The 25,757-nt window shown below is 41.7% G+C and overlaps 3 protein-coding genes across 3 annotated transcripts; all 3 read left to right on the forward strand.

Moving 5' to 3' along the window:
- Positions 1–373: 373 nt before the first annotated feature.
- LOC137914806 (macrophage mannose receptor 1-like) lies at positions 374–2,733 on the forward strand. Its single transcript, XM_068758304.1, has 3 exons — positions 374–734; positions 1,392–1,748; positions 1,838–2,733. Exons 1-3 carry the CDS (start codon positions 374–376, stop codon positions 2,197–2,199), a joined length of 1,080 nt encoding a protein of 359 aa, XP_068614405.1. The 3' UTR covers positions 2,200–2,733.
- Positions 2,734–13,941: 11,208 nt separating this feature from the next.
- On the forward strand, positions 13,942–19,748 carry tnxba (tenascin XBa). The gene is made up of 14 exons (XM_068760471.1): positions 13,942–14,995; positions 15,130–15,261; positions 15,353–16,609; positions 16,715–16,837; positions 16,928–17,071; positions 17,161–17,280; positions 17,361–17,516; positions 17,596–17,708; positions 17,808–17,940; positions 18,017–18,168; positions 18,252–18,348; positions 18,451–18,612; positions 19,164–19,327; positions 19,650–19,748. The coding sequence occupies exons 1-14, from the start codon at positions 13,942–13,944 to the stop codon at positions 19,746–19,748; spliced, it is 3,906 nt and encodes a 1,301-aa protein (XP_068616572.1).
- Positions 19,749–20,532: 784 nt separating this feature from the next.
- cyp21a2 (cytochrome P450, family 21, subfamily A, polypeptide 2) lies at positions 20,533–23,779 on the forward strand. Its single transcript, XM_068760182.1, has 12 exons — positions 20,533–20,662; positions 20,854–21,045; positions 21,147–21,236; positions 21,318–21,472; positions 21,591–21,686; positions 21,845–21,955; positions 22,055–22,141; positions 22,330–22,413; positions 22,575–22,688; positions 22,777–22,943; positions 23,334–23,437; positions 23,526–23,779. Exons 1-12 carry the CDS (start codon positions 20,533–20,535, stop codon positions 23,777–23,779), a joined length of 1,584 nt encoding a protein of 527 aa, XP_068616283.1.
- Positions 23,780–25,757: the final 1,978 nt, after the last annotated feature.

Consider the following 25,757-nt stretch of genomic DNA (forward strand, 5'->3'; position numbering starts at 1 on the left):
AACTACGAGGAAGCAAAGGCCTATTGTAGAGAGATGCACACCGATTTAGTTACAGTTCACAATTTAACAGTCATGAACACTTTGATCAATTTACTTTCAACTTCCTTTTTAAAAGCTTGGATTGGACTGGAGATTGGCGATAAGTGGATCTGGCACTGGTCTGACCCTGATCAAGAACTGGATTTTTTAAAGTGGAGAGCGCAAGAACCTAAAAATAATAGTGAAGATGCCTGCGCAGCAATGGATGAAGTTGGCGAGTGGTTTGAAAGTGATTGTCGTGACAGAATAAGTTTTGTTTGTCGTGGTAAGTGTAGTGGCAGCATTGGCGCCAAACGTTTTTTCATGTGGCACGTTTACATATGCATACGTCATCATGTTTGTCATGTTTGAACTTGTAGGCAACAATGACAGCAGCCTCATATACGTGGATGAGAGCAAATCATGGAGGGATGCTCAGGATCACTGCAGGAACCTAACATCTGAGCTCATCAGCATACGCTCGGCTGAGGAGAATGATGCAGTGCGTTCTCTGTCTGCGTCTCCCAACATGTGGATAGGCCTCTTCAAAGATCGCTGGACGTGGTCTGATGGGAGCAACTCATCATTCCGTTACTGGCTACCCAGTCAGCCAAATGGGCGCTCAAGTCAGCACTGTGTTGTTGCTCAGTTCCGTGAACAAGGCAAGTGGAAGGACACGAGACGCACCAGCGTACGCCGCTTCTTGTGTTATTCAGGTATGTTCCTTTATTAGCTGTCTTCTCAGTGTCTAAAATTAGAGAATCATTTTTTTATTTGTATTTTTCAACCATCAACACACAAATACATACATGCATGCAAACAAACCCACGCACACACGCACACACACACACACTCACATACACAATCTGTCGATGAAATATTATTTTTCCATTGGCTTGTCCCGTGAGGAGTCGCCACAGCAAATCAACTTTCTCCACTTCACCCTGTCCTTTGCATCGTCCCCCTCAATGACATCCTTCTGCCGATATAGTCCCGGTCTCTCCTCTGGACTCCAAACCACCAAAGTCTGGCCTCTCTGACCGTATCTCCAAAACGTCTAACCTTCACTGTCCCTCTTATTGTCTCCGCCTCCTGTCTTTTCCTCAGAGCCACTGTCTCTAAGCCGTCCATCATGGCTGTCCTCTCCACTGTCTTGTAGACCTTCCCCTTCATCCTCACTGACGTTCTCCTATCACACAGAACACACCTGATACTTTCCTCCACCCGTTCCAGCCTGCCTGCAGACAATTCTTCTCTTTCTTTCCACATTCTCTATCACTCTGCACTGTTGACCCGAGGTACCTTAAGTCCTCTGCCTTCTATTCCTTGTAACCTCACTGCCCCCCCGGGCCTTCTCATACCTATTCTTACAGACAGGAAATCAACTCATGCAAGTACACACGCTACTCTGACGACTCATCCACCGCTAAATGTGACCGCTCGTCCAAGTGCCACATCTCAAGGCGTTGCAGCAACATCTCCCGATACTTCAGTTGGTTCTACCAGTCATTCAAATGCTACTGGTTTTGTCACCACTGGAGCAGCAGCTGCAAGTCGATTGACAACACCACACAGCACAGGCTTAACGACAATTACCCCACCGGCTGGGCTCACTATTACTGCGCAAAGTTCAAACGTGACGGAAGAGCAGCGACTTCCCACAACTACTGAACGAGTAACTACGAATGGTGTTTCTGCATCTTCACCACCGACAGGGACGGCTCATCGAGGTGTGCTTAAAATTATTTGTGTTCATTCATTTGGTTTATGAAATGAAACACTAATAATAAAGTCTTTCTGTCTTGTTTTCTCCCTAAAGGAAACCTGATATTAATCAAGAAAAACATGACATGGATTGAAGCTATGAGTTACTGCAGGAAGTACCACATTGACCTTGTCCACATTACCGCTGAAGATGTTCAGAAGCAGGTGGCTGAGCAGGCCAAGAACGCCACGTCTTCTCACGTCTGGATTGGTTTACGCTTCACTTGTGACTTTAACTTCTGGTTCTGGAGCAGTTCAACGACTGCCTGTTACCAGAATTGGGCACGAGGAGAAGGATCTGAGAGTGAAACTGTCTGTGGTGTTACAGGTGCCATTGAGACCACTGGGAGGCAGCAGTGGGTTGGTTTACCTGAGACGGAGAAGCTGAACTTCATCTGCGACGCATGCACTGGATGAGCGCAGAGAGGCTGTGCCGGTTCGACAAACGTCGCTGTTACATAATTACATTTCCGTTTATAATATGCTTATTTTATTGATTATTGAAACAGAGAAGCTTCAACAGACTAACACAAATATATGGTTACTCTAACATTCAAGTATGACATCATACCCCTACCTTTGTTTAAATGCAGCTGCCGCCTCTATTGTTGCCATTGAATTGCATTAATTTTCAGAATCTCATGTGGTGTGTAGGCGTTCACATTCACAGTCATGGGGCAGCAGCAGGAGTAATGTGAGAACACTGATCTGATCTATGCGTTTCACTTAGAGGTTACTATTTGCATGTTGACCCCTTGGGCTGGGCCCCAACATTGTCTTTTTGGACCACCAGCGTGTGGCCCCAACCCAGACTGCCCGCTGCCCTGCCTGCCCCGACCTTCACTAGCAGCAACATGGAAGACATCGCTCACAGACGCTCACCTTCCTGTCTGTACCCTTGAGATACCCGGAGCATCTATTATCAAGTGATGAAAACTGTGTTGTAGACAATGTGTTCATTAAAATTAAGCTGTGATGAAGCCTCATGTTCCGCCTGTGTATTTTTATTTACTCACTTTTTACAACACACATTCGGCCCTTTTTTTGGAATGATTGAACTCCAAAATGCATCTTAATAAAAAAAAAACTGTTCTTTGGGATGAAACGAAATTGTGAAGTATGGCAGAATACACGGAATGCAATAACACCATGAGTTAAAAACTGTTGATTGAATCTGGTGCAAGAGAAATGGTGGAATTAGATGCCTGAAGTGAATCAGTAAACAGCATATTACTATCGCAGTTTAAAGTATATTTAACCTGATATATTCCCGTAGCTTTCATTTGGAAGCAAATCAGTATTTAGCATACTTTCAGTATCCAGTTCTCAGGATGGAATCACCAGTAAATGAGTATAATTGTATCATTAAATGAAATAGCCCTATCTAACCATTGAATATCAGTGTAGCTTGTAACCCCCCCACTGCATTCTGATAACTGCTATTGAATCCACAGTGAGGTTTCTGTCACTTCTCTAATGGCACGGATCTTTACGCATCAGCGTTTCACAGCTTAGGTTCTCTCTGATTTGCCGTTGGTCAGTGAGCTTTTCATCAGTTCAATGCTAATGTCCATTTGGACCAGTTAGTCAGACTGCGACCCCCCCCCCCCCCCCCCCACGCTACCTCCTTTTCTCACCCTCATCTCCTCTTGTGTGCTGTCCAGCTGGTGCTGACCTTTGACCTTTTCACCCTCACTGTTGACCTTCGAGGACATTCCCACGCCACACCCTTTTGTGTATATCCTTCCATGGAAACCCAGTGGTCACTCCCCCTGCATTTTTAAAGATTATGGTCATAGACATAATTCCTATCACTGGGATTAGTGTAATGCATCCTAATCTGGGCTAACCCTAATTCAATTATGAGGTGCTATAAAGATATAATATTTACATGCAAAAAGGTGAAAATCTTCCAAATATAAAATTATTTTTAATCTATATGTCAGTTTGCTATATAAAATGTTAGCCTTGAAAAATTAACAAAAGAATATTGCTACTAAATCCAACCTTGTAGCTGCCATATTTGCTATCCATTCTAATTCAAACGTTCAACTGAAATGCATCCGTCTATGCAGATTAATCACAGCTGTTTATTCGGAACAATTTAATACTAAAATAGATTTAGGCCTCTTCCTGACATGCGCACTTGTATACTCGTCCGTCTCCTTTTCTTCTCAGAGTCTGCGCCCCTCGGTCATTCCCTCCCTTCTTTCCCTTCTGTCACTTTCACAGTTAATTGTAGAAAAAGAAATTTTCTCCATTGAGGCCGAGTCTCTTAGGTAACCCCACTCCTGCATGAAATGAGATGGATAGAGGGGAAGAGATAGGGACACATGACCAGGCAAACTCAACAGGCAGCAGTGGAGGATGGAGGCAGAGGAGAGGGAACAGAACAGTGTTTGAAGAAAGTTAAAGAGTTTTAGAAGAAAAAATTAACCGCTTCTCTGGGATTATTATCCAAGTACGATTGATGTAAGTATTTAAATAGTTCACTTTTTAGAAATGTAATTTATTCATTTCCAAATCCATATATAGAAGTAAAGTGAACTGTTGGGCTACCATTATGTATAATTGCTTTAATTTTAAATATTTTATTAAAAGGATAGAAAATTACTGAAATATTTTTAAGATACAACTCCTGTGGGATCTTCTCTTGACAGATCGTCATCTATACATTTTCTGCACTTTAATAAATCTCAGAAGAGATTTGATGAAATGATAAATCGACTGCAGGATTTACTCTGAGGGTGATTCAATCCAACTTTGACAGGGCGTCTGGTGTTGATTGTCCGAACGCAATTCTTGTGTTACATCTCCATATCCAGGAGTTGTGGATGGACATCTTGCCCCCGACTCTCACTCACTACCTGTTCCTTGTTGCTGCAATAATGCAGCGATCAGCACGAGACTAAATCAAATATCATGTGAGCAAAGAAGGGATTGTTTTGTCACAAAGCAATTTGAGTTAAAGCTGAAGATTTTTCTCCAACAAAAATTTAGGTTTTGGTTTTTCAAAATATATATATTTTTTCCGTTAATCTTGTAAAACTCCTATACCAAAAATGTTTAGCTTTCAGCGCCCGGAGATCTCTTGCAATTTAATGCAACAGCAGTCCCTGAGCGAACCACATGGCTTGCATTAGCAAAAAAAAAAGACTAATTATATTTCCGGTCAAACACTGAATCTACCTTTTCAGAAGGACACAGCAACGTGGACAATTGGCCTCCATCCAGAACATTTAGCTTGGATAATCATTTTAGCGCACATATTCTTCTATGTAAAGTGAAAGGAATGTTTATGAGAACCGTGAGTATCCAAAGAGATGTAAATGTGTGATGCATTCACTTGCAGTTTATCAATATTTGAAATTTAAATGTATATTCTTTTGCATGAAAAATGTATCCTGCTACATTTGAATGTACATATGCACTGAACTTTATACTTGGCTGTTCATGTCTAAAAATATATAAAGTTTCTTACCTACTGTTTGCATCTCTTTATTATATGTTTACTGGTTCTACATCATAATAATGCATTGATTTTATATAGCGCTTTTCTGGGTACTCAAAGACGCTTTACATGGTATGTGCATTATTCACTCCATACTTGGTAAGGTGACAGGGGCGAGGCTGCCAACCTCAGCCATCAGTCCTCCTGACCCCACCGACATTCAATTGCTCACTCATTCACACAGGCAATGTGGGTGAAGTATCTTCCTTAGGACACAACGAGCCGGGAATCGAACCACCAACCTATCGATCATAGGACGACCCGCTACCTGCGCCACTGTCCCCGTTGTACTGTTGTATATCCGGCAAATGGTCCAGTTTTGGGTTTTTTTCAGCAAAGCATTTGATCAATTTACATATGATTACAAATAAACGGCACAGGACAGTTACTATGTGTTAAAGAAAAGGCTTTAATGACTATTGTAATATTGGATATAAAAAAAATCACTAAACTGACCGCATTTCTGTTAATTAATTAATTCATTAATGGCCTCCATCCATCACTATATGTAATATTAATGAATTAAGTATTTCTTAATTCATTCATTAAAAGAAATGTATTCACTTCACAATCGCCCACAATCGCGTGATTGGTGCGAAGTCTGGCTGACTTGCCCAGTGACCAACAAGAGTGTGGTTACACATTGTGAAATAGAAACAAACATGTTCTATTCAGGAAGCAAACCAGCCGTGGAAAATCAACTTATTCCGATTTTCATTATGTGAAATAAACATGAACAAGGGCTGAACAATCTGGACACGTAATCCACATCACACATGACTTTTTGTGTGTCGATTTTCTCAGGTTTACGTATGTATCTCTCTGTGGTATGATTCTTCTTTCTAACTCAACTTAGAAAAAAAAGAGGGAGGGCAATGAGATTCTATGATTGAGAAATACATATATAATGACTTAAAACTGTAGTTTATCAATAGCCTGTTTCACAGAACAAAAAGAAACAGAAGCTGCACTAGCATTTGGCATGTCATCACTAACCAGGAGGGGGCAGTGTTTCCCGTGTTTAATATTCCCACTGCAGATCAAGTTGCTGTTGAGGTTGGTGTTTTGACTGATGACGAGCCACTACATCTTCCTTAAATTTACTTTCATCTTGAATGCTCTCACTTCATTAGGTATCTTTAGGTGGCATCCAAAAGAGTAAAATCATTCAGCGTGCTAACCACAGAATTTACTCAGTGGGTGAATCACTAACTATAGATTACACCATCAGTGGCAATCAACATGGGTTTATTCACTAAATGGTGAGGGATATCTGAATGAATGCAGCACGTTTTATTTTTACACAAGAAAGTAACTATTTGTGACTAGCATTTCCAAATACATTATCTTTTAAGCCGTGGCATCCTAATTAAAAATGGCTCCCTCAGACTTGGTAACTCAGTCAGAGACAACCTGAGAATAACTTCTGATATGGTGCCATCCTTCTGTCTGATTGGTTACTTCTATGACCAGCGGGGTAACATCATTGGTGACTCGGTATGGGTCAATGTCAGGGATGAACGTGAGATAAACGTCAAGGTGCGTAAACAGAAAAGATAAGACTGAGAAGAGAGAAACAACAAACCAGCATACTTTTACCTCTGATCACTGTGTGTGTGTGTGGGTGTGGGTGGTTGTGTGTGTGTGTGTGTGCGTGTGTGTGTGTAGGTGTGTTGATTAACTATTTCTAACAAAGTAATCATTTCCTTTTTCCAGGTTTTAGTCATATTACAGGAAAGAAAAAACCCAAATGGAGCTTATGGTACATTGAGTCCTTCACCTTATAACAACTGGTGAGTTGCGACCCAGTGGTTGGGGACTGCTGCACAAGAAGGTCAGGTTGTGAGCACAGTGACCATTTTAGTATGATAAGTGTAACATTAAGAAGTACAGCATCAAAGAGCTGCAGGTGTAGTTGATAACTTGTTATTGTATTCTCTAATTTATCATATTTTAGTACACAGTGAATGCACTTTAGAGAATAATGCATGTGCAAAATTTAATCAACTACCTTAATGTTATGTTTTACCAGGAAGCAAGCATTTTAAGATCAACATCTTATCTTCTGTCACACTTTGAGGAACTTCAGCATCCCTATGCTGTTGCCATTACGACCTACTGCCTCACAGTTTGCCTGCCAAAGGGAACAGATCCTTCTTCCACCTGGAATAAACTTCAGGCGCTGCCCACTGAAGGCATGTCCAATCAAAGCGAATGGGTTCAATATGGATAAAGGATGTCATTTATCATTTGGTTATCCCTGCAATATCAAAAAGTAGTCAATATAGCCAAGGTTACATAAAATATGTTTACATTATTATTACATTATGCTATGTTTGAAATGATTAGACTTTTTTTTACTGTAGTCTTTTTCATTTATCAGGGGAAAATCGCTGTTATCTGTGGACAACTAATCCCAGCACACAGAGTGTAGATGCCATACAGTTATATCTGTATATATATATATAAACAAATCCCCAATTTGCAATAAATCCCCAATGTATCTGGGAGGTTTTAAGAGCTTACCATCTGCTGGAACCAAAGGATGAATGCAATGAAGTGTCTACCAGTGTAACAGGGGAGGGGGAAGTGAAGTATACTGGTGAGCCTTTGTCATGAACAAGACACCATATGGAATGCTGATAAAAACTGAGCAGAGGAGGTCGTTGAAAATTATGAGTTCTTAGAACTACTTCTGCCTTACACCCCACCAACATGTTTATAACGTGAGTGAAGGAGGTAGCAGTGCTGCAAGAGCGCTCGGCTAGCCAACTCGGAGAGCTCAGGTTCGAGCACGGCTCCTTTATACAGTCCATGCGGTCCGCCCACTGGGACTGAACAAAATGTCATCATTGTTAGACCGAGATGAGACTGGGCCCCACGGCTTGAATGGGAGGGGGTATTTTTACTGTAGGTTTTCATTAGACCTTCTCAGCAAAGCAAACCTCCTCGCCTCTTCATGGTGGAAAGCTGGAGCTGACAGAAAGACACACAAGCCTTAGGCTCCGTCAATTCTCTCCTCGCATGGACAAGCCTCCAACAGAGGCTGCGTTACGTCTATATCATATTAATCATTTCCAGAACCAACAGCATATCAATCGTTTTTTAAACTGTAAGTATCCAAAACAATGTTTACTTGATTAAGCAACAATGGAGACAAGTGATCTTACAAACTATTTTTTTTCTTCTGTTGTTGTGTCCTATTCGCTGAAATCAGAACTGGAACAATACATTTTCCATTATGAAGTCTCATATGGAAGAGTGCTGATCTATTTCAATGAGGTCAGGGTGAAATCTATTGGTATATATATTAAAGTTTCACGTGGCCAGTGCTTTACTCTTTTCTCTTTCACCCTAGCTCTTCAAATCAGAAGAATGCATTCGCTTCTGCGCAGTACAAAAAGTACTCATTGGCCTGTTACAGCCTGCTCTATGATTATTATGAACCGAGTAAGCGTTTGAATTTTTCTATGATAAATGTGGCATGTTTGTTTCATTTATGAGGAATTTGTGAACTGTTGGTACTTACCTTGCAGACATTAAATGCACCGTGTTCTACTCTGCTCCACAAAGAAGCAAAATGGTCTCCAAGCTGTGCTCAAAGGACGAGTGCCAATGTGCAGAAAGTAGGTCAATGCAAAACAACCAAGAACGACTGAAGTTTTAACTTTCACCTTCCATGTGAACAAAATTACATTTTGCTCATTTTCTTTAGGGCCATGTCATAAAATCCAAAATACATTCCAATCACTGAGGTCAGACAATCACAAAGGATAATCGCTTACAACATGCTTGCTTCTTCCCCACAGTGGACTACAGTCAGTACTGCACACAATTCATGCATACAAATGTAGTATCATTATTGTACTATTTCTGAAATCCCTTCTTGCCCCTCCTGACTTTTTACCAAAATTAGGCAAAAAAAAGGGTTGAAAGAGAGCCTTCGGAAGAGGAATGTAAATGATCCGCCCATAGAATGGCCTGCAAAGGGTTTACAGATTTTACAAAAGAGTACAAGATTGATGGCTGCAAACATTGAAGCGGAAATCTGTCTCATTTAACTTCTGATTTTAGAACTGTTTTGTGTGGTTTGTGCTGTCATTTCTCATGAGATACTCATTCATGTCAATGCTGAGAGATGCATGTATATTGAGGTAATTATTTAATATTTCATGCCTGAACCATCATCTGTTCTTTCACGTTTTTTCAAATAGTGCAATTCAGTTTGGTACACTGGTTTGATTTAACTCTCCTGTTGAATACTTGTGTATTTTATTTTTCCTTTCACTGGCACTAAAGGATCTAAGAAAGGGTCTCTGTACTGAATGCAACCCCCCTCAAAGTTACCTTCACCCACCCCTTACCTAACATCTGCAAGGTGAGGTAGAGTGGAGCTGTGCCGTGGTTTTGGGTAAGATGAGTGCAGTCTGTACATGAGGCTGGATGGATTTCATCCAGTGGCATTGCAGGATTTGCATCAATCATCTCATCATAGGGATGGTAAAAGCTAATAGTTGTTTACTTAAATGTTCTCTTCTTATGACGCATACTGCAAGAAGATAGTCGAGTACAATTGCATGCACTTATATAATTCAAAAACCTGTGGAGATTTAGGCGATGCAAAGAAAGGTACCGGTAATGGGAGAAAATGAGGAAGAGAGGGAGGGAGCAGTGCAGTAGAAGGAGAAAGGGGGGCAGGGGTGGAGAAGTGAGGAACAAGCAAGGGCTTATGTGCCTATATTATTCTAATCTCTGAGGCCCAGTCCAATGTAAGCAACATGGGAGTACTGACCATCACTTCAATCACAGCCGGATCAATGCCTGCACTGTTTCAGCCTTTGCCATTAGACATTTCATTAAACGTGAACCAATGAAGGGTAAATAAACATCCAGACTTCGAATTACTTTAGGACACCAACAGTTGCCAATAGCAAGGACATTCAGAAAAAGGTTCTTCTTAATGTTGCCTTTTCAAGTTGATCAATAGCTTGACATAGCCAAATTGAGTATATTTATATATTACAGACAGAGGCGCAGTCAGTAGTTCTAAAGGATTTATCGTTAATTTTGCAACAAGGTGAAATTTTCTCTTAACAAAGGTCGATGGTAGTGAGTCTGTAATTACTTAAACAGGATGGATGGATGTTGGATTGCATAAGGGGCTTACTGTAATGTTTACATATTCTATAAGGACATGCATACGTCCTCTTACACACCAAAGCTGCTTGATCATCAACTGTGAAACTAGCTGGGGGGGTGAAATGAACCCAGGTGTATTTTGTTAGGTGCGCATCAGCCTCATTTGCTGATGGTGTTTCTGCAGCTATTTTTCTAAAGGCCAGCACAGGGTCAGCAGATTGAGGGTGGTCTATGGTGAAGACAGGAAGGGCATAAAAGCTGAGATGATGCTTAATGTTGCCAGCAGATGGAGGCAGGGATGGAGTATAGGACCACCCACTCAGGAGTCAGGACACTCACAATTACCTTTTGTTTTTCAATGTATTATCAACTTGATTTAATGGAGCGGGCCTTTGTCACAGCATGCAATTTGACGAGTCACTTTTGCACGGACAAAAAATGTGATTCGTGTTGGCTTAAATAAATGCAGCCAGTTCAGTGTAAAAATCCTCCTATACTGGCGCACTATCATGTTATTCTGGCATACTTAAAAAGAACACAGTCGTTTTGTGAATATTACATTTCACTACATTGGCACACAAACCATTAATTAGGACAAGTTATGTTGGCTTTGTGGGCAGATGAATATATGTTGTATCCATTTGTATGTCTATACTGTATCAAGATGTCCTTCTTGTTTTGTCTTTACATGCTGATCTTATAGCCAATGTCAGTATCGGAATGTAAACACGTGTTATGAGTAACAACTGTGTGAGATGTTTCTTCACATACTCACATTTTTCATAACTAAGTCATTTGATGTCAAAACAGCTTTGATCACGTACAAATCAGGTAGTAAACAGTTTCTAAAGGTTTAGTCATCACATGAAAGTGGTGTCACATCTCCCTAATGAATATTACATTTGAATAGTTTATCCTCATGTTTTTGTACCGTATGATGTGAGTTGAGGATTTATTAGTGCCGAATTTATAATGACCATAAATATAGTCTGACTGATAGATAAACCTTCAATGATATAAACCTTTGTTTTTGCTCTCCTGTAAAATGAGTAAAATTTCACTTATGGCCTGTTTGCTTTGGACCTTTGATATACTTGTCTTCATGTGGTTTTGTGAAAGGTGGGATGGTGGGTGGCCGTTTGGTTGGTAATTCAGAGCCTTCACAGAGCATGCCTCAAATCTGGTGGAGTTTTGGTTCCTTACATAACTCCCACGTAGTTACATCTCATTACTTCCAACAAGCATTCAATTCATATAGCCAGAGGTTCCTGTCCCCCAGAGTCAGCACTGAATACCTGCAGTGTTATGCTATGTATTCCAGCTGAATCATGATTCTTAGACCACAACTTTAGTCAATCAAAGCTGTGTCTGAGGGTTTAGCAAGGTCTGGTATAAGTCAAGTTGCATACAGCAGATACTGAAGCAACTGTCAGTCCCCCCAAAGGTGTAACGTGCAGCCTGTTTTTTGCAATATTCTTTATAGAACAACATGCAGTTTAAATATGTAAACTTGAAACTGAACTAGATGCCTAATTACATTAAATATTAGACTGGACACAAAAAGCTGGAGCCAATTTATCATCCACATATTAACCAAAAATAATTTGTGAATTGGTCCAGCAAATTTGTGAAATCAAGTCCAAAATGTATAGAAGTGCAAAGCACTAAACAAGAAGAATATGATGCAGAAATCAGTGTAAAAAAAATGCAGCTCATTTTGTAAGTCCAACTGAAATATTTCCACGGTGGTTGAGAGAGTGGGACCACTAGGCGTGGAGAAGGAGGGGGGTCCTTAAGTAGGAGCAGACTTGATCACTCTGCTCCTTTCTAGTGGCGGTCCCTTCTCTCACCTGTTCCCTCTCAGATCATATCAGCAAGGCTGTGTGAGCTTTTCCAATGGAGGGAATGACACAAAGACATAAATAAAGTCAAGAACGGAATCATTGTTCTGGTAAGTTCATCTCAATATTACTTTTTTGCCTGCTGATATTACTTCACATTAAAATGCCTTCTTGGTGCAGAAGTGAATGCAAGTTTGAATACATTTTAAGAAAAGGGCATGTGATTTTGTTGCTTTCAACAGGTACAGTTAGTGTGAAAAATGGTCATTTTCTGTAGCATATCTAGTATTGCACTCTCAGACCTCCTACAATTCACCTTACCATGTTTTAGCCTTTTTTTCTTCTTCTTCAAATACAACGGTTGTATGACAATGAATATACTATATAAAATGCAGCAATGATTTCATTAATACTATTCCCAGTTAATTATTTTAAAAGTGCAATCCACGACAACATTTAAAAATTGGTTGGGTTGCAACAACGTGTTAAGCTAATGGTATTCAGCATAATTTATTTAATTTCCTACTGATGCACTTTTTCTTTTATGGGTTTTATAAGCGCAGCACATTGTGTAAGTTAGTGAAAGACGTGCAGTGTCCTGGAGTTCTATACAGTGACGCTCTGTTACCGCTGGTCTCCTCAGCAGACTACGTTTCCTGCTCAAGTCACTTTCTTCCTTCCTGTTCAAATCAACCAAGTTATATTTCACTTCATTTGGCAAGCCGCTAAATTAAGTGATCTGGCTGACTGCAACAGTACTGCTATTCTTGAACATATATTTTGTTTTACTTCACTTTTGAAAGCGTAACAGTATGCACAGCTTTAAAACCATCCTCATGAATTTAGATCACTTTGGATATGTCATCTTCAGTGTTCATGATACCTGCTCTGTTTGTTTTCAATATTTTTGCATTGGTGAATGTCAGGGAAACATGTATAAGAAAGGTTAAAAAAATCACATTAAACTAACAGGCTTAGTAAGACCTTTGAGTATCTTAGAAATATTTATTGATTTTTAATGAATACAATATTTGATCACAGAATAGACACTTAAGATAACCTCTAAAAACACACACACACACACACATTCCATGAAGAAAATGTGTGTATTGTGATTCTTTCATTTAGATCCTGCTGTTAGGTCACTTATGAGTAAGGCAGGGGTGTCAAACCCGTCCGGTGGAGGGCCGAGACACTCCAGGTTTTCCTTCCAGCCGGACAATAAAGCAGGTGATTGTAATTATCAACACCTCTGATTTGAGAGAAGGAACTCATTAGTGAGATCAGCTGCTGGAGAGATGGTTGGAAAGAAACCCTGGAGTGTCTCGGCCCTCCACTGGACAGGTTTGACACATGTGGAGTAAGGCATCAAACATGAACTTCAAATTGTCTTACTAGCTTTTAAAGAATTGAGAATATTACCGAATAATTGGAACTCTGAATTTGAATTTAAAGCTGGTTGGACAAAAAAAGGTATGCATGCATGCTAAACAAAGTGTATTGGACTTAAACTTAACTATCACTTTTTTTCTTCCTATAGGTAAGACTTAACATAATCCCCTGCCCAAGTGGTTGCAGAAATATTGAGGAAGAAGTTCATTATTTTCTCTAACATACATAAAGATCCACGAAAGGCATAACCTCTCTTGCCACTGTCCCAGCCTCAAAATGCTTTTTACTCTCGGACTTATCCTCCTTCTCACCCCATTTCCCTCATTTCAACTGCCGACCAATGAGAGAAGAAACTCAACAGGAAGCAATGCAACCAAACCAAATGCTGTTTTCGCCCTTTCAAAACCAAAAACCACTGCTGCTCTTGCCAAACAGGCCATTCGTCCAACCCTAAAGCCAAACACAGTCAATCAGACAGTTTTACCCACTCCTGCACCAACCAAAACCAAATCCAACCCAGCCATAATTCAAACCACTCCGTCAGCAACAGTAAAGTCTACCCCACCCGGTGGCACCAACCAAAACAAAGACAAGCATACAGTCTCGTTCAATCAAACTGCTTCAACTAAATCCCCTTCAGCAGCAAGTGAAGGGAAATCTAGCAAAGATAAGCCTGTCCCCACTGGTACACCAAATCTTCAATCAACATCCACAAAGTTGGCTCCAGTAGGCGGTGTTAAAACGGCCAAAGACAAACTCCAGCCTGAGGTCAATCTGACTGTTTCAATAAAATCCCATTCAACCAGTAACGGGAGTGTTGCCAAAGACAAACCAGCCCCCAATGCAATTCAAAATGTTCAGTCAACATCCCCAAAGTCCGCTCCTGCCAGTGGTGCTAAAACCACCAAAAACAAGCCAACAGCCGCCATCAATCAGACTGTTGTAGCGAAATCGCCCTCCACTCGTGATGTGAAGAGCTCCAAAGACAAGCCAGCCCCCACAGTGGCTCAAGCTGTTACGACTGCAGGTACCACAGCTGTCAAAGATAAAGTCACGTCCCATGCCATTCAGACCACTGGAAACAAAGCTCCCACCACCAAAGAAAAGCCTGCACCAACACAACCAATCAATGTAGTCATCAGAGAGGGCTGTGACTCCAGCAACACCAAGGAGCAGGAGCTGAAGCTGAAGCCTGGCACGCCCCTGGTGATGACGCACAAGATCAGCTTGTTGCCTGGTGGTTGCTCTGGTGGATGTGACTCTGAGATGACTGCGCTGAAAGAACGTATGGCCCGACTAGAAAGAGAGATGTCCTCCATCAAAGAGAAGTGTATGATTCTGCATTGTTGCACATTACATTATTCTGTTCTTCACAGGTCAGTTAGCTGTGGATTAGTTATTAATTATTTTTTATTATTATTTTGTTTTGCTTTTTATGTTGTGGGGGGTGGTACTGCTGTCCAGGTCCATGTTCGGCAAATTGTCCAAATGACTGTAGTGGCAATGGAGAATGTGAGAAGGGGAAATGTGTCTGCCAGCACGGGTTCATGGGTCCAGACTGCAGTAAATGTTCACAAGGAGCTGAGTGTAATAAAAGTAAGTGAGAGGCTACACTGTGGAATAAATTAATATTGTACTGAGACTAATATCTTTTTCACACTTTGGAACCTCTACTCTTAAATTTCAGAAACCGCAAAAGGAAAGGTCAGAGTAACAGCCAAACCAGTGTCCCTTCAGGTGACCAAAGACAAGGGTGACACGCAGGAGAAAACTGCCAAAGTGGAGCATTTACTCATCCAGAAGAAGGAGCAGAAGACAGGGTCCCAAGTCAAAGAGACCGACCCTAAACCTAAAGTTGCTGCTGATGCTAAAGCGAGCCTTGTTAAGACACAATCAAGACTGGAATCCTCTGTCAAGAAGCAACAATTAAAAGCAACCATTAAAGGTTCTTCGAGTTTCACAAAAAACATTCGCCCAACTGTTGCTCAGGCTCTGTTGAAACATGAGGGAAGAAAGCAAGAAGAGGCTCGCAAAGCCAAAACAACAGTCCTGACATCTAAAAAGCTCCACCAAAAGCCTGACCTGAAGGTTATCATGGAAGGAACCTCCAGTAAAACACTTTCTAAATCTGACCAACTCAAAGATGAACCTCAAATCAATGTGACCCACAGTGACATGAAGAAATTAAATTCCACAACTAAAATTGTAACCATTCTGTCCAAGGGCATGGGAACAAATAAGACCAAAGCTGGGAAAGAGACTACGGTGCAGTCTACCCTGGCTGTGAAAAATGTTACTGAGTCCTCAGGACAAAAACTCACAAAGAAAGTCAAAGTAGACTCTCTAACTGTGCAATCTGTTGACACCAGAAACAGTGAAGCCGGCAAGATTGGAAAAGAGAAAGTAACACAGAAGAGTCAGCATCTTGTGAATGCAACAATTGCAGCCACTTCAGGCAAGGCTCGAGTTCTGCAGAACAAAACAACTACCCATGGCTCTGGGAGCACAAGGAGGCTGGGAGGATCTGGATTGGGTTCTGTAAAAGTTGTGAACATCTCTTCCTACAGCTTCACTGTTACGTGGTCAGCACCACAAGGGATGTTCAAGAACTTCACTGTGATCAGAAGAGAACCTCAGACAGAGGGCAACGAAGACACCCATGAGGAATTTGAGGAGGATGCTCTTGTAGTAGAAAATACTTCTTCAAACAAGAACAGAACTGATGTACAGGCCCACAGTGAGAGTACCAACACAACTGCTATCTCTGAAAAGGTTGTTGGAGCTAGAACCAAAGCTGAAACCAAGAGGATCCTTATGGCGGTCCCTGGCAGCGTACGCTCTGTTGCGTTCAGTAACCTCCGTCCAAACACAGGCTATGTCCTTTACATTTATGGTGCTACGGCTGATAGACGATCAAGGATTCACAGAGTAACTGCAATGACAGGTAATTCAAGTTAAACTGCATCTTTCATCCAATATACAAGAAAGGGCCGTTTCAGTTCCAGGAACTGTGAATGCATTGAGCGTTTCCCGTGTTCTCTGTCACCAGGCCCCGAACCAGCCACAGAGATGGTTTTCAGTAATGTAACAGAGTCTTCACTCACTGTTTCCTGGACCAAACCAAAAAGCACATTTGGAGGCTTAAGGGTCACATACATCAACATTGTCACAGGTCTGGGAGGATTACTTTGGTCAGCATGAATAATTTACTGAGAAGTGCTAATTGTTTCACTGTGATATTTGTGACATGTGGTTCTGTTAGGTGAAAGCCGGTATGTGACTGTTGGGTCTCGGCAGTCTTATGTGGTTCTGTCTACCTTGTCTGCTGGATCCTCCTACATTATCACTGTAACTACTACACGTGGCAGCACTCAGAGTGATGGCCTCACGTCCGTTATCACCACAGGTACACAGTAGGATAAGCTTGCTCTCGTGCACAGATACCTTTTAGGCTTCAACAGCAATCAACACATTTGGTCCGTTTCTTGACTGCAGTTCCCGCCCCTCCAACACATCTGCAAGTTGTCAATGTCATGGACACCAGAGCTTTGCTGCAATGGACAGCCAGTCTTGGGAAAGTAGACCGCTTCGTCATCAGCTATGAGTCATCAAAGAGTGAGTGTGGGATAATCACCTCAGCAACTACAGGTAAAGGGCAAGTGAGTATGCGTTATTAAATGTCATTCTTGCAACAGCTCCTAATGTCACAGTGACGGTGACACTCTCTGGGAACTCCGTGGAACACCAGCTAAGAGGCCTGCAGCGAGGCACCTTGTACACAATCAAAGTCCTGAGTCAGAAGGGCAGTCTCCAGAGTATGGCTATGTCAACTACATTCACTACTGCCAATGGTGAGCAGAGAGAAATTAATAGTGGAATATCGTGCATTGTTAATAAATAAAGTCTACAGAATCTTTCTTTGTTCCACAGCGGTTAAAGCCAGTGATGTGAGTGCTCGCTCTGCAGTGATAGTCTGGAGAACTTCCACTGTTGTTTATCACAGCTACAGACTGATCTACCATGTAGTTGGAGAGGAGGCACAGGTGAGAAATAGTACTTATCATCAGCATATACAAAGGGAGTCAGCATTTACAGAACGGCCCCATGGATTAATTCCCTGTGCTTTTCTGTGTATTCAATAGGAGATCATCCTGGATGGATATGTGACAGAGTATAAACTGGTAGGCTTGTTGCCTATGTCACGTTATATTGTCCTAGTGCAAGGCGAGAAAGATCGACGCTACACATCCATTGTCACTACAGAATTCATCACAGGTAATGCAGTCCCTGCTCATTCTTAATCACTACAACTTTAACTATAGTTAAAGTCATTCTTGTTGTCATTCCTCAGGCAAACTGCGTTTCCCTTTCCCTACTGAGTGCTCTCAGGAGCTGCTGAATGGAGCTCTGCATTCAGGAGAGGTGAATATCTATCCTCAAGGAAAAGAGGGACGAGCAATCAAAGTCTACTGTGACATGGAGACCGACGGAGGTGGCTGGACGGTGAGACAAACTGATGCAATCTGAAACAAACTTTAAAAATGTCTGAATGGATTTAAGCAACAGAAACTGATGTATGCTTTTAGGTGTTCCAGAGAAGGATGAATGGAAAGACAGATTTCTACAGAACCTGGAGTGAATACAGTAATGGCTTCGGAAACCTCAGTGAAGATTTCTGGCTTGGTACAGTTGAAACAAATTGTCATCTTCACATTAGCATTGCATTTATTTATTTATTTCATAAATCAAGCTGAAATGTTTACTTATAATTACTGCCTTTATCAGGAAATGAGGTTCTTCACAACCTGACCAGCATTGGCCCTGTGAGTCTGAGAGTGGATCTGCAGTCTGGAAATGACACTGCTTACGCTCACTATGCCAACTTCTCCATTGATTCAGTGGAAAGGCACTACACTCTCACAGTTTCTGGCTACACTGGAACTGCAGGTAAAAACTGTAACTGTATAAATATCAAATTTCTCTGACTATGTGTAGAAGGAACTACAGTATATTGAAGAGGAATTCTACCCACTTTACTTATCTGTCATCAGCAAGGAAGCCTGGCCATGACTTTAAAATACCTGTATAGACAAACTGTGATATGTATCCCTTATCCATACTGCTGAAAATCTGATGGACTTGCACCTGCTTTTTTTCCTCTCGGGCCCAACATTCCGTCAGTCCCATATGTAATATTATCTAAATATGATAAATTCCTCAGTCCGTATTGCATTGTGTCCTATGTGGGACTAGAATACTTTATGGAGTGGTGTCACTCTCACCATCAAGTAGCAACATTTCTTCGCAAAATAGTGAGAGGATCATGGAAACGCACTCCTGCTTTTTGTATTTCAATAATATTCTTCTATTTCTATGATAAGACCATAGTGTAAAGATACACTTTTAGAAGTCCTAGCCTGTGTGGTTACCTCATGAAACTTATGAAACACCAACAGAGTACACAGTAAATGCCTGACTATACAGTGAATCTCTTTCAGGTGATTCTATGAAGTATCATAATGGCCGTCCATTCTCAACCCGGGACAAGGACCCCGATCCTTTGGGAATCCACTGTTCCAGGGCATACATGGGAGGCTGGTGGTACAAGAATTGCTACAAGACCAACCTCAATGGTCTTTATGGCATCAACAGTAATAATCAGGTACAGTATACATGATAAACGTTTAAAAAACAAACATACTGAAGACTCTTGTTGAGTTTTGGTCATCGTTTTATTGTTGATCACCGTTTTTGGCAAGTGAAACCGCAAAGACTCCAGAGTGGAAACTTTTCAAAATGCCACAAGTATTACCAGTGTCATGTAAGCCTCCTTGGGACACTGACCACAGTGTCTTTTGTCATGTTCGAGATCCGTGCATGCTTGGATAATTTAGGAAATTATGCCATGTGATTGCAGAAGGTTTTAGAATGTTTTGAAGAACTTGCGTTAATTAAAGTATTATCACCTTTTTGTTCTAAAACAGGGCATAGTATGGATAGATTGGAAAGGTAAAGACGCCTCCATTCCCTTCACTGAGATGAAGTTCAGACCATCCAGGTTCTCTCCTGCAACTCATGGCTAAATGTCAGTCATCGGGGGGGGTTCCACCCATCTCACATCTGACCAGAAATACAGAAGACAGTTGGATATCAGAGCTGCTGCATTTCTCTTTCCAGCAGAAATTGCATGTGTAGTGTTTTTGATGGCTATGATGAACGCCATCGGTACATTTGATTCAAAGTGCACGTTTTTTCCCGGAAATATACACAAAGAATGGAGAAGTGTGTTCTTGAAACATTTTGCATACTGTTCTGCTGACCATTCCTTTTCAACACAGTTGTCTTATGTCTCTGATACCTTCTCTTGTGCACCACCATGGTATGCCATCCCACTACTACTGTAACTCAATTGCAATAAATGTGGCTAATGTGGGTCTGTGTTTTTTTAATTTATATATATATATATATATATATATATGTGTGTGTGTGTTTTGCAAAAGTAAATTCAACACCCAAATCATTTGATGGATAACAGTTTCTTCCCTCCTCTGTGAGATAAACAAATACCAGAATGACTGATTGCCGTGGCAAATGCAGCCAAATCCCAGGCAGCACATGGAGAACATTCATGTTATCCTGCCCTTCACCATGTCCCAGCAAAGTTTATCTAGCTTTCTCTCCTTACATTTGTTGCGTTCACTTTATCTCAGCTATGCTGACCTAAAAAGATATTTCGACATCCCTGATTTGGAAACATAAACATTACATCATATTGAAAGGCTTTGGGACTGATGCGAGCCCATATAAATGTGGAGGGCAGGGTGTTGAGCAGCTTTCTGAAGTGGGACACAAGCAAGAAGTCACAACATGGCGATAGAAATATCAATGATCAGCGTGGGAGCTGTAGTCCTGCTTGTGCTTCTGTTGGCGCTGGTCTGCACTTTGGGTGGTGGAAACAAATCGGGACAGAGAGACCACACAGGGAGTAAATCTAAAGGTAATCATCTATTTGTAATCCGTGTGTGTGTTTGATATTGCTGGTTGTACAATCATGGATAAACATAGAGTACATCAGTGTGTTTAGGTTTTGCTCACTGCATGAAACTAATTAAAAGCAAAACACCAATTTGATCTTGCTTATTTCTTTTTTCCTACATTCCCCCTATCTTTCTCGACTTCCTCCTCCAGCGGTTGACTGTAAGCTGCTGCAGTATCTCTATCAGTTCCTTCCATCCTCCTCATCTATTTCTCTCCCAGGTCCTTCTGGCCATTTCCTCATAGGAAACATGTTGGAGCTGACATATGATCACCTTCCAATTCGCTTGACTGAATTGGCACGGCAGTATGGGAATATCTACCGCCTTAAATGTGGAAACGCAAGTAAAGATAGTGTTATTACATCGTATGCTAATGTGGGAAATGAGAAGATCAACTTTTGTAAATGGCCACCACACCAACAACCCTGTTTCATTTTTGTCCAGCAATGGTGGTACTCAGCAGTGGCGATGTCATAAGGGAAGCGCTGGTGAAAAAATGGTCGGACTTTGCTGGGAGACCCGTTTCATACACAGGTAAACATTGCAAACTTGTTTTTCGAGGATTCATAATTTCTTCATGACTGTACATCCTTGACCTTTCCCGGCTTGTACCAGGTGATATTGTGTCTGGGGGAGGACGCAACATTTCCCTGGGAGACTATAATGAGGAGTGGAGGGCACTCCGTCGCCTCGTCCATGGCGCTCTGCAGCATTGCTGCCGGCAGTCATTGCATGCTGTGATTGAGAGACAGGCACTACAGTTGAGAAAGGTATGGAAAATAGAAGAAGAGAAACAAAGCATAGCTTCTTGCTAGGTATCTAGTAAAGAAAAATGTTCTCGCAATTCCAGTGTACTCGGATAACAAGCGTTATTTGTTGTCTGTTTAGGTTTTGATGGACTATCGAGGCAGACCTGTGGACCTCTCTGAGGATTTCACAGTGGCAGCCAGTAATGTCATCACCACTTTGGCCTTTGGAAAAGAAGTGAGTATCAGTCTCCCAACACCTCTTTTAAGACATCTAAGTGTTAAAGTCCACAGGTTGTGGCGGACCAAGGATTGCTTGCCTTTTTGTACATTTGAAGTTTGCATTGCATCCATTCATGGGATATATTTACATTTGGATATTTGTATGGTTCGTAGTATGAAAAAAGTTCCTTGGAGCTGCGTCAGATGCACGACTGTCTGAATGAGATTGTTGGTCTTTGGGGCTCCCCATGGATTTCCACCCTGGACTCCTTCCCACTGCTCAGAGTCAGTAAATATTCATTCATTTCACTGTATATCATGGGAAAGACTGACAAGCCTCCTCTAAATGGGATCTTACACACTCTCTTCTTTGTCTTCTCCAAGAAATTTCCCAATCCTGTGTTTTCCCATCTTCTGAAAGAGGTGTCCAAGAGGGATGACATTATAAGAAAACATCTCAACAATTACAAGGTTGGTGAAACCAAAATTAGATTCAAGGTTGAAAACAAATCTGAAAAAAGATTGAATAGAGATGTTTAATCCCTCAGCCTGCCTCAATTATTAGATAACACTTGTGTACAAATGTGAATGAGTCAAATCAAGCGGTCATATATAGAAAAATAGATATGTTATCAGTTGTTGCTTTGTCATCTGTGCAGTCACAAGACAAAGGAAACGAAGATGCCATCACAGGATCCCTCCTTCATGGTCTTGGCAAATATGATGACTCAGAACATGGAGTGGTGAGGACATAAAAACCCTGGCAGATCACTGTGAAACAGCATAAATGAATCTTGTCATTAAAAAAAATTACAATTCATACACTCAACACCAAGGTTTGCTTAAATTTCTTTTCAGAGCTTGAATAGCATTCAGAATTAATTGCACTTGCTCATGACCCCAGCTTCTGACAGATGTTCATGTTCACATGGCCACTGTGGACGTTATCATCGGGGGGACAGAGACAACTGCAGCCTGGCTGAACTGGACTGTGGCCTTTCTTCTGCACAGACCAGAGGCAGGGTGCACCACTTTGCATAAAGGATCATATTTAAACGGCTTTGAGGTCCATCTCATTGTCTCACCTCCCATATTTCAATCCCCAGGTACAGACCAAGGTGTATGAGGAGCTGTGCACAGTGCCGGAAGGACGGTACCCCAAGTACAGCGACAGACACAGATGTCCTGTCCTGTGCGCTGTCATTCATGAGGTACTCAGACTCAGACCGGTTGCCCCGCTGGCGGTGCCACACAGAGCCATCAGAGACAGCAGGTCAGCTGAATGACAACATGCAGTTATAATGAATGGACACGAGTAACAGGCATGGATTAAAGTTGTTAGACCCAAGCTCCCAATGTTTGGTTGTTGTGTAGGTGGAAATGCTCTGATGCATCCAGTGGTAGGGCTATAACCAGGCTACGCTGCCCGATGATGTACAATGAGCAATGTCGTGATGAAATTTAGCATCAAATTTGACTCAATCTATTGTCTTCAGATATTGTCATTTGCATATGAGTTGTTCATATCTGCAACAAAATTCCTTGTAATACTTACGCAGTAGTCGTCATGTCAGTCAGCAGGTATGCATCTGAATATGGGATCATATTTTTCTGCTTTTCAAAAATATATTACGGTACTTGCTATATTATCCCAAATATTTAGTATTGCAGGATACTTCATCCCGAAGAACACAGTCATCATCCCTAATCTCTTTGGCGCTCACCACGATCCCTCCGTTTGGGCTGAGCCGCACAGTTTCAAACCAGGTACTGCTCTCTAACTGTGACATGGTGCACATTCCTTTGACTGGAGTCAACGCATCAAATAAAACAACTACTTTCCCCTCACTTTCAGAGCGATTTCTGGAAGGCGGGGGAGGCTCCACCCGTGCCCTGGTCCCTTTCGGTGGTGGGGCCCGTCTCTGTTTGGGGGAGTCTGTTGCCAACATGGAGCTCTTTCTTTTCACGGCCTACTTGCTGAGAGATTTCCAGTTTGTTCCTCCTGAGAGCGAGGCCTCCCTTCCTGATTTGAGGGGAGTTGCTAGTGTTGTGCTCAAGGTCAAGTCCTACACAGTTATAGCGCACCCAAGAAACGAGGCCAGTCCCTGAGCTGCAGAGGGCCAACTGTTGTAACGTTGTGCAAATAGATGACATATTTAAACATACCGTAAAATTAATAACGGACCCTTTGCACCAATAGTCCATTTGCCTTTAATACAGCGTATATGCTTTGAATTACTCCGCCAAGGAGGTTGTGTTTTTTTGCCTGCGTTTATCTGTCTGCCTGTTAGCAAGGTACCGGTAACTCAAAAATGTACTTATGGATTTTGATTACATTTTCAGGAAATGTCGAAACAGTGTTAGACCAAAGGCATGTCAAACACACACTCACACACTGACAGCCCTCTACACATCGGGGATGCAGACACCACAGAGGAGGGAGAGAATGACAGCAATGTAACCTGGTCACTACATTATAATTTTCTGGCCTTAAGCACATTAAGCACAAACAAACTGGTTTATGCAAATATAATTTGAATTAAAGCCGCAAGCGGCGTCGTAGGCCCTCGCCGGCCGACAGGCCGATGAGCTGACCCGCCGACGCACGCCGCTTTTGTCCTGAGTGCTCCACAAGTGTTTAGATTTGAGCTGCATTAGGAGCTCACAGTTTAGTCAAATCGTTATTTGGATTATATGGCCATCTGCCATCAGGAGTTTTTAAGTTTCAATCCAATATGGCCGCCTTCCTGTGTGTCTGGGGGCGTGGCAATAATAAAAAAAATAAGTTTGCCCAGACATGACGCATGTCTGTACCAAATTTCGTGGCTGTCCGACAAAGTTGGCGTCGGACCCCCCATAGGCACAATGCATTGTGATTTTTGTAAGTGGCGCTGGCGCACAACTTTTTCATGCCCAATTCTGAATGCGCGATTATTACACAAAATACATTTTCGGAATGGTCTCGACGAGGGCTACGCGTCTGTGTGTGTCTGTATGTGTGTGTTGTTTAGTGTCGGGGTGTGTGTGTGTGTGTGTGTGTGCTGTTGAGTGTGTTGGTTGTCGTCAAAAGCATGGCAAAGTTGGATGCCGAGGGTTGACTCGCTGCGCTCGTCAACTTGTCGTCTTTTGCGTTGCAAAAGCAATAGCCCCTTACGCCTAGGATAGGCGCTCGGGCCTAATAACGAGATGAAAACACGGGCACATTATTCTAGTGATGAAGGGGAGCTGATGCCAAGGCTTCAGTTGTAGATGACATAATTTCTTTTTTATGTGCATATCCTGTTATGGGCGCAGAGTTACATATCATGGAGGAATGAACTATAGGCCTCGCCAAAGGTTCGTGTTGGAGCGCGTCTTGTTTGTGTATGGGCAGGAATACGGTTACATTAAAGCACATACAATAGACAGCAAGCATGACGCGTTGCTTTATGCTGCGGTCACATGCTGGAGTGAAACTAGAGGATCAAAAAGGGAAGCTTGAGTATGGTTCACACTCATTGGTTGGCCTTGAACTAAAACATTGTTTGCTCAATCTCATTTCCTGAAAATTTGTTTTGAATGTGTTTCTACGATCAGAGGATTTAGCAATAAACGAGAAAATCTGCAAGAGATCCGAGAGGAGAATGGCTTTCTTTTTACTGGCCAGTCTTCTTTCTCTGACAACAGCTAGAGTCCAGTCACTGGGTAATTATGAAACTACGGAGAGATCTGCTGTTCATTTGTTTTATATATTTTCTTGGAATATGACCTTATTTATAAAATGTTGTAGTGAAACAGGAGGCATAGTATATCATGTATTATAGTATGGTAAGATCTAGCAGAGAAACATTACAATAAATATTAGTTTGCAAGTGCACAGGAATTCATTTTTCTTTTTTTATCCATGTCCTACACACCTGGCATATTCAGATGTTAAATAGTGAAAGATGAAAGTGATGATTGATGATGATCTATGATGGAGGTCAGCTACACATTTGATGGTTATTTTATGTTCGTGAATATCCTTCTGGAACAGGACGACCTGATGCTTCGATGCCTTTCCCATCAGACCATTTCACGATGTTTGCCGTAGCAGGAGATGATGTTT

Source organism: Brachionichthys hirsutus, chromosome 3 (assembly GCF_040956055.1).
Source record: "Brachionichthys hirsutus isolate HB-005 chromosome 3, CSIRO-AGI_Bhir_v1, whole genome shotgun sequence".
NCBI classification, from domain to species: Eukaryota; Metazoa; Chordata; class Actinopteri; order Lophiiformes; family Brachionichthyidae; genus Brachionichthys; species Brachionichthys hirsutus.

Excerpts from the sequence above, each read along its gene's own strand:
- tnxba (XM_068760471.1), top strand. The coding sequence starts at position 13,942 with ATGCTTTTTACTCTCGGACTTATCCTCCTTCTCACCCCATTTCCCTCA. Across the intron at positions 17,709-17,807 it reads TAGTTGGAGAGGAGGCACAG|GAGATCATCCTGGATGGATA; the intron begins GTGAGAAATAGT and ends TGTATTCAATAG. Across the intron at positions 18,613-19,163 it reads TGGCTACACTGGAACTGCAG|GTGATTCTATGAAGTATCAT; the intron begins GTAAAAACTGTA and ends AATCTCTTTCAG.
- cyp21a2 (XM_068760182.1), top strand. The coding sequence starts at position 20,533 with ATGGCGATAGAAATATCAATGATCAGCGTGGGAGCTGTAGTCCTGCTT. Across the intron at positions 21,046-21,146 it reads CCTTAAATGTGGAAACGCAA|CAATGGTGGTACTCAGCAGT; the intron begins GTAAAGATAGTG and ends ATTTTTGTCCAG. Across the intron at positions 22,414-22,574 it reads ATGACTCAGAACATGGAGTG|CTTCTGACAGATGTTCATGT; the intron begins GTGAGGACATAA and ends TCATGACCCCAG.
- LOC137914806 (XM_068758304.1), top strand. The coding sequence starts at position 374 with ATGTTTGTCATGTTTGAACTTGTAGGCAACAATGACAGCAGCCTCATA. Across the intron at positions 735-1,391 it reads CCGCTTCTTGTGTTATTCAG|ACAGGAAATCAACTCATGCA; the intron begins GTATGTTCCTTT and ends CTATTCTTACAG. Across the intron at positions 1,749-1,837 it reads GACAGGGACGGCTCATCGAG|GAAACCTGATATTAATCAAG; the intron begins GTGTGCTTAAAA and ends TTCTCCCTAAAG.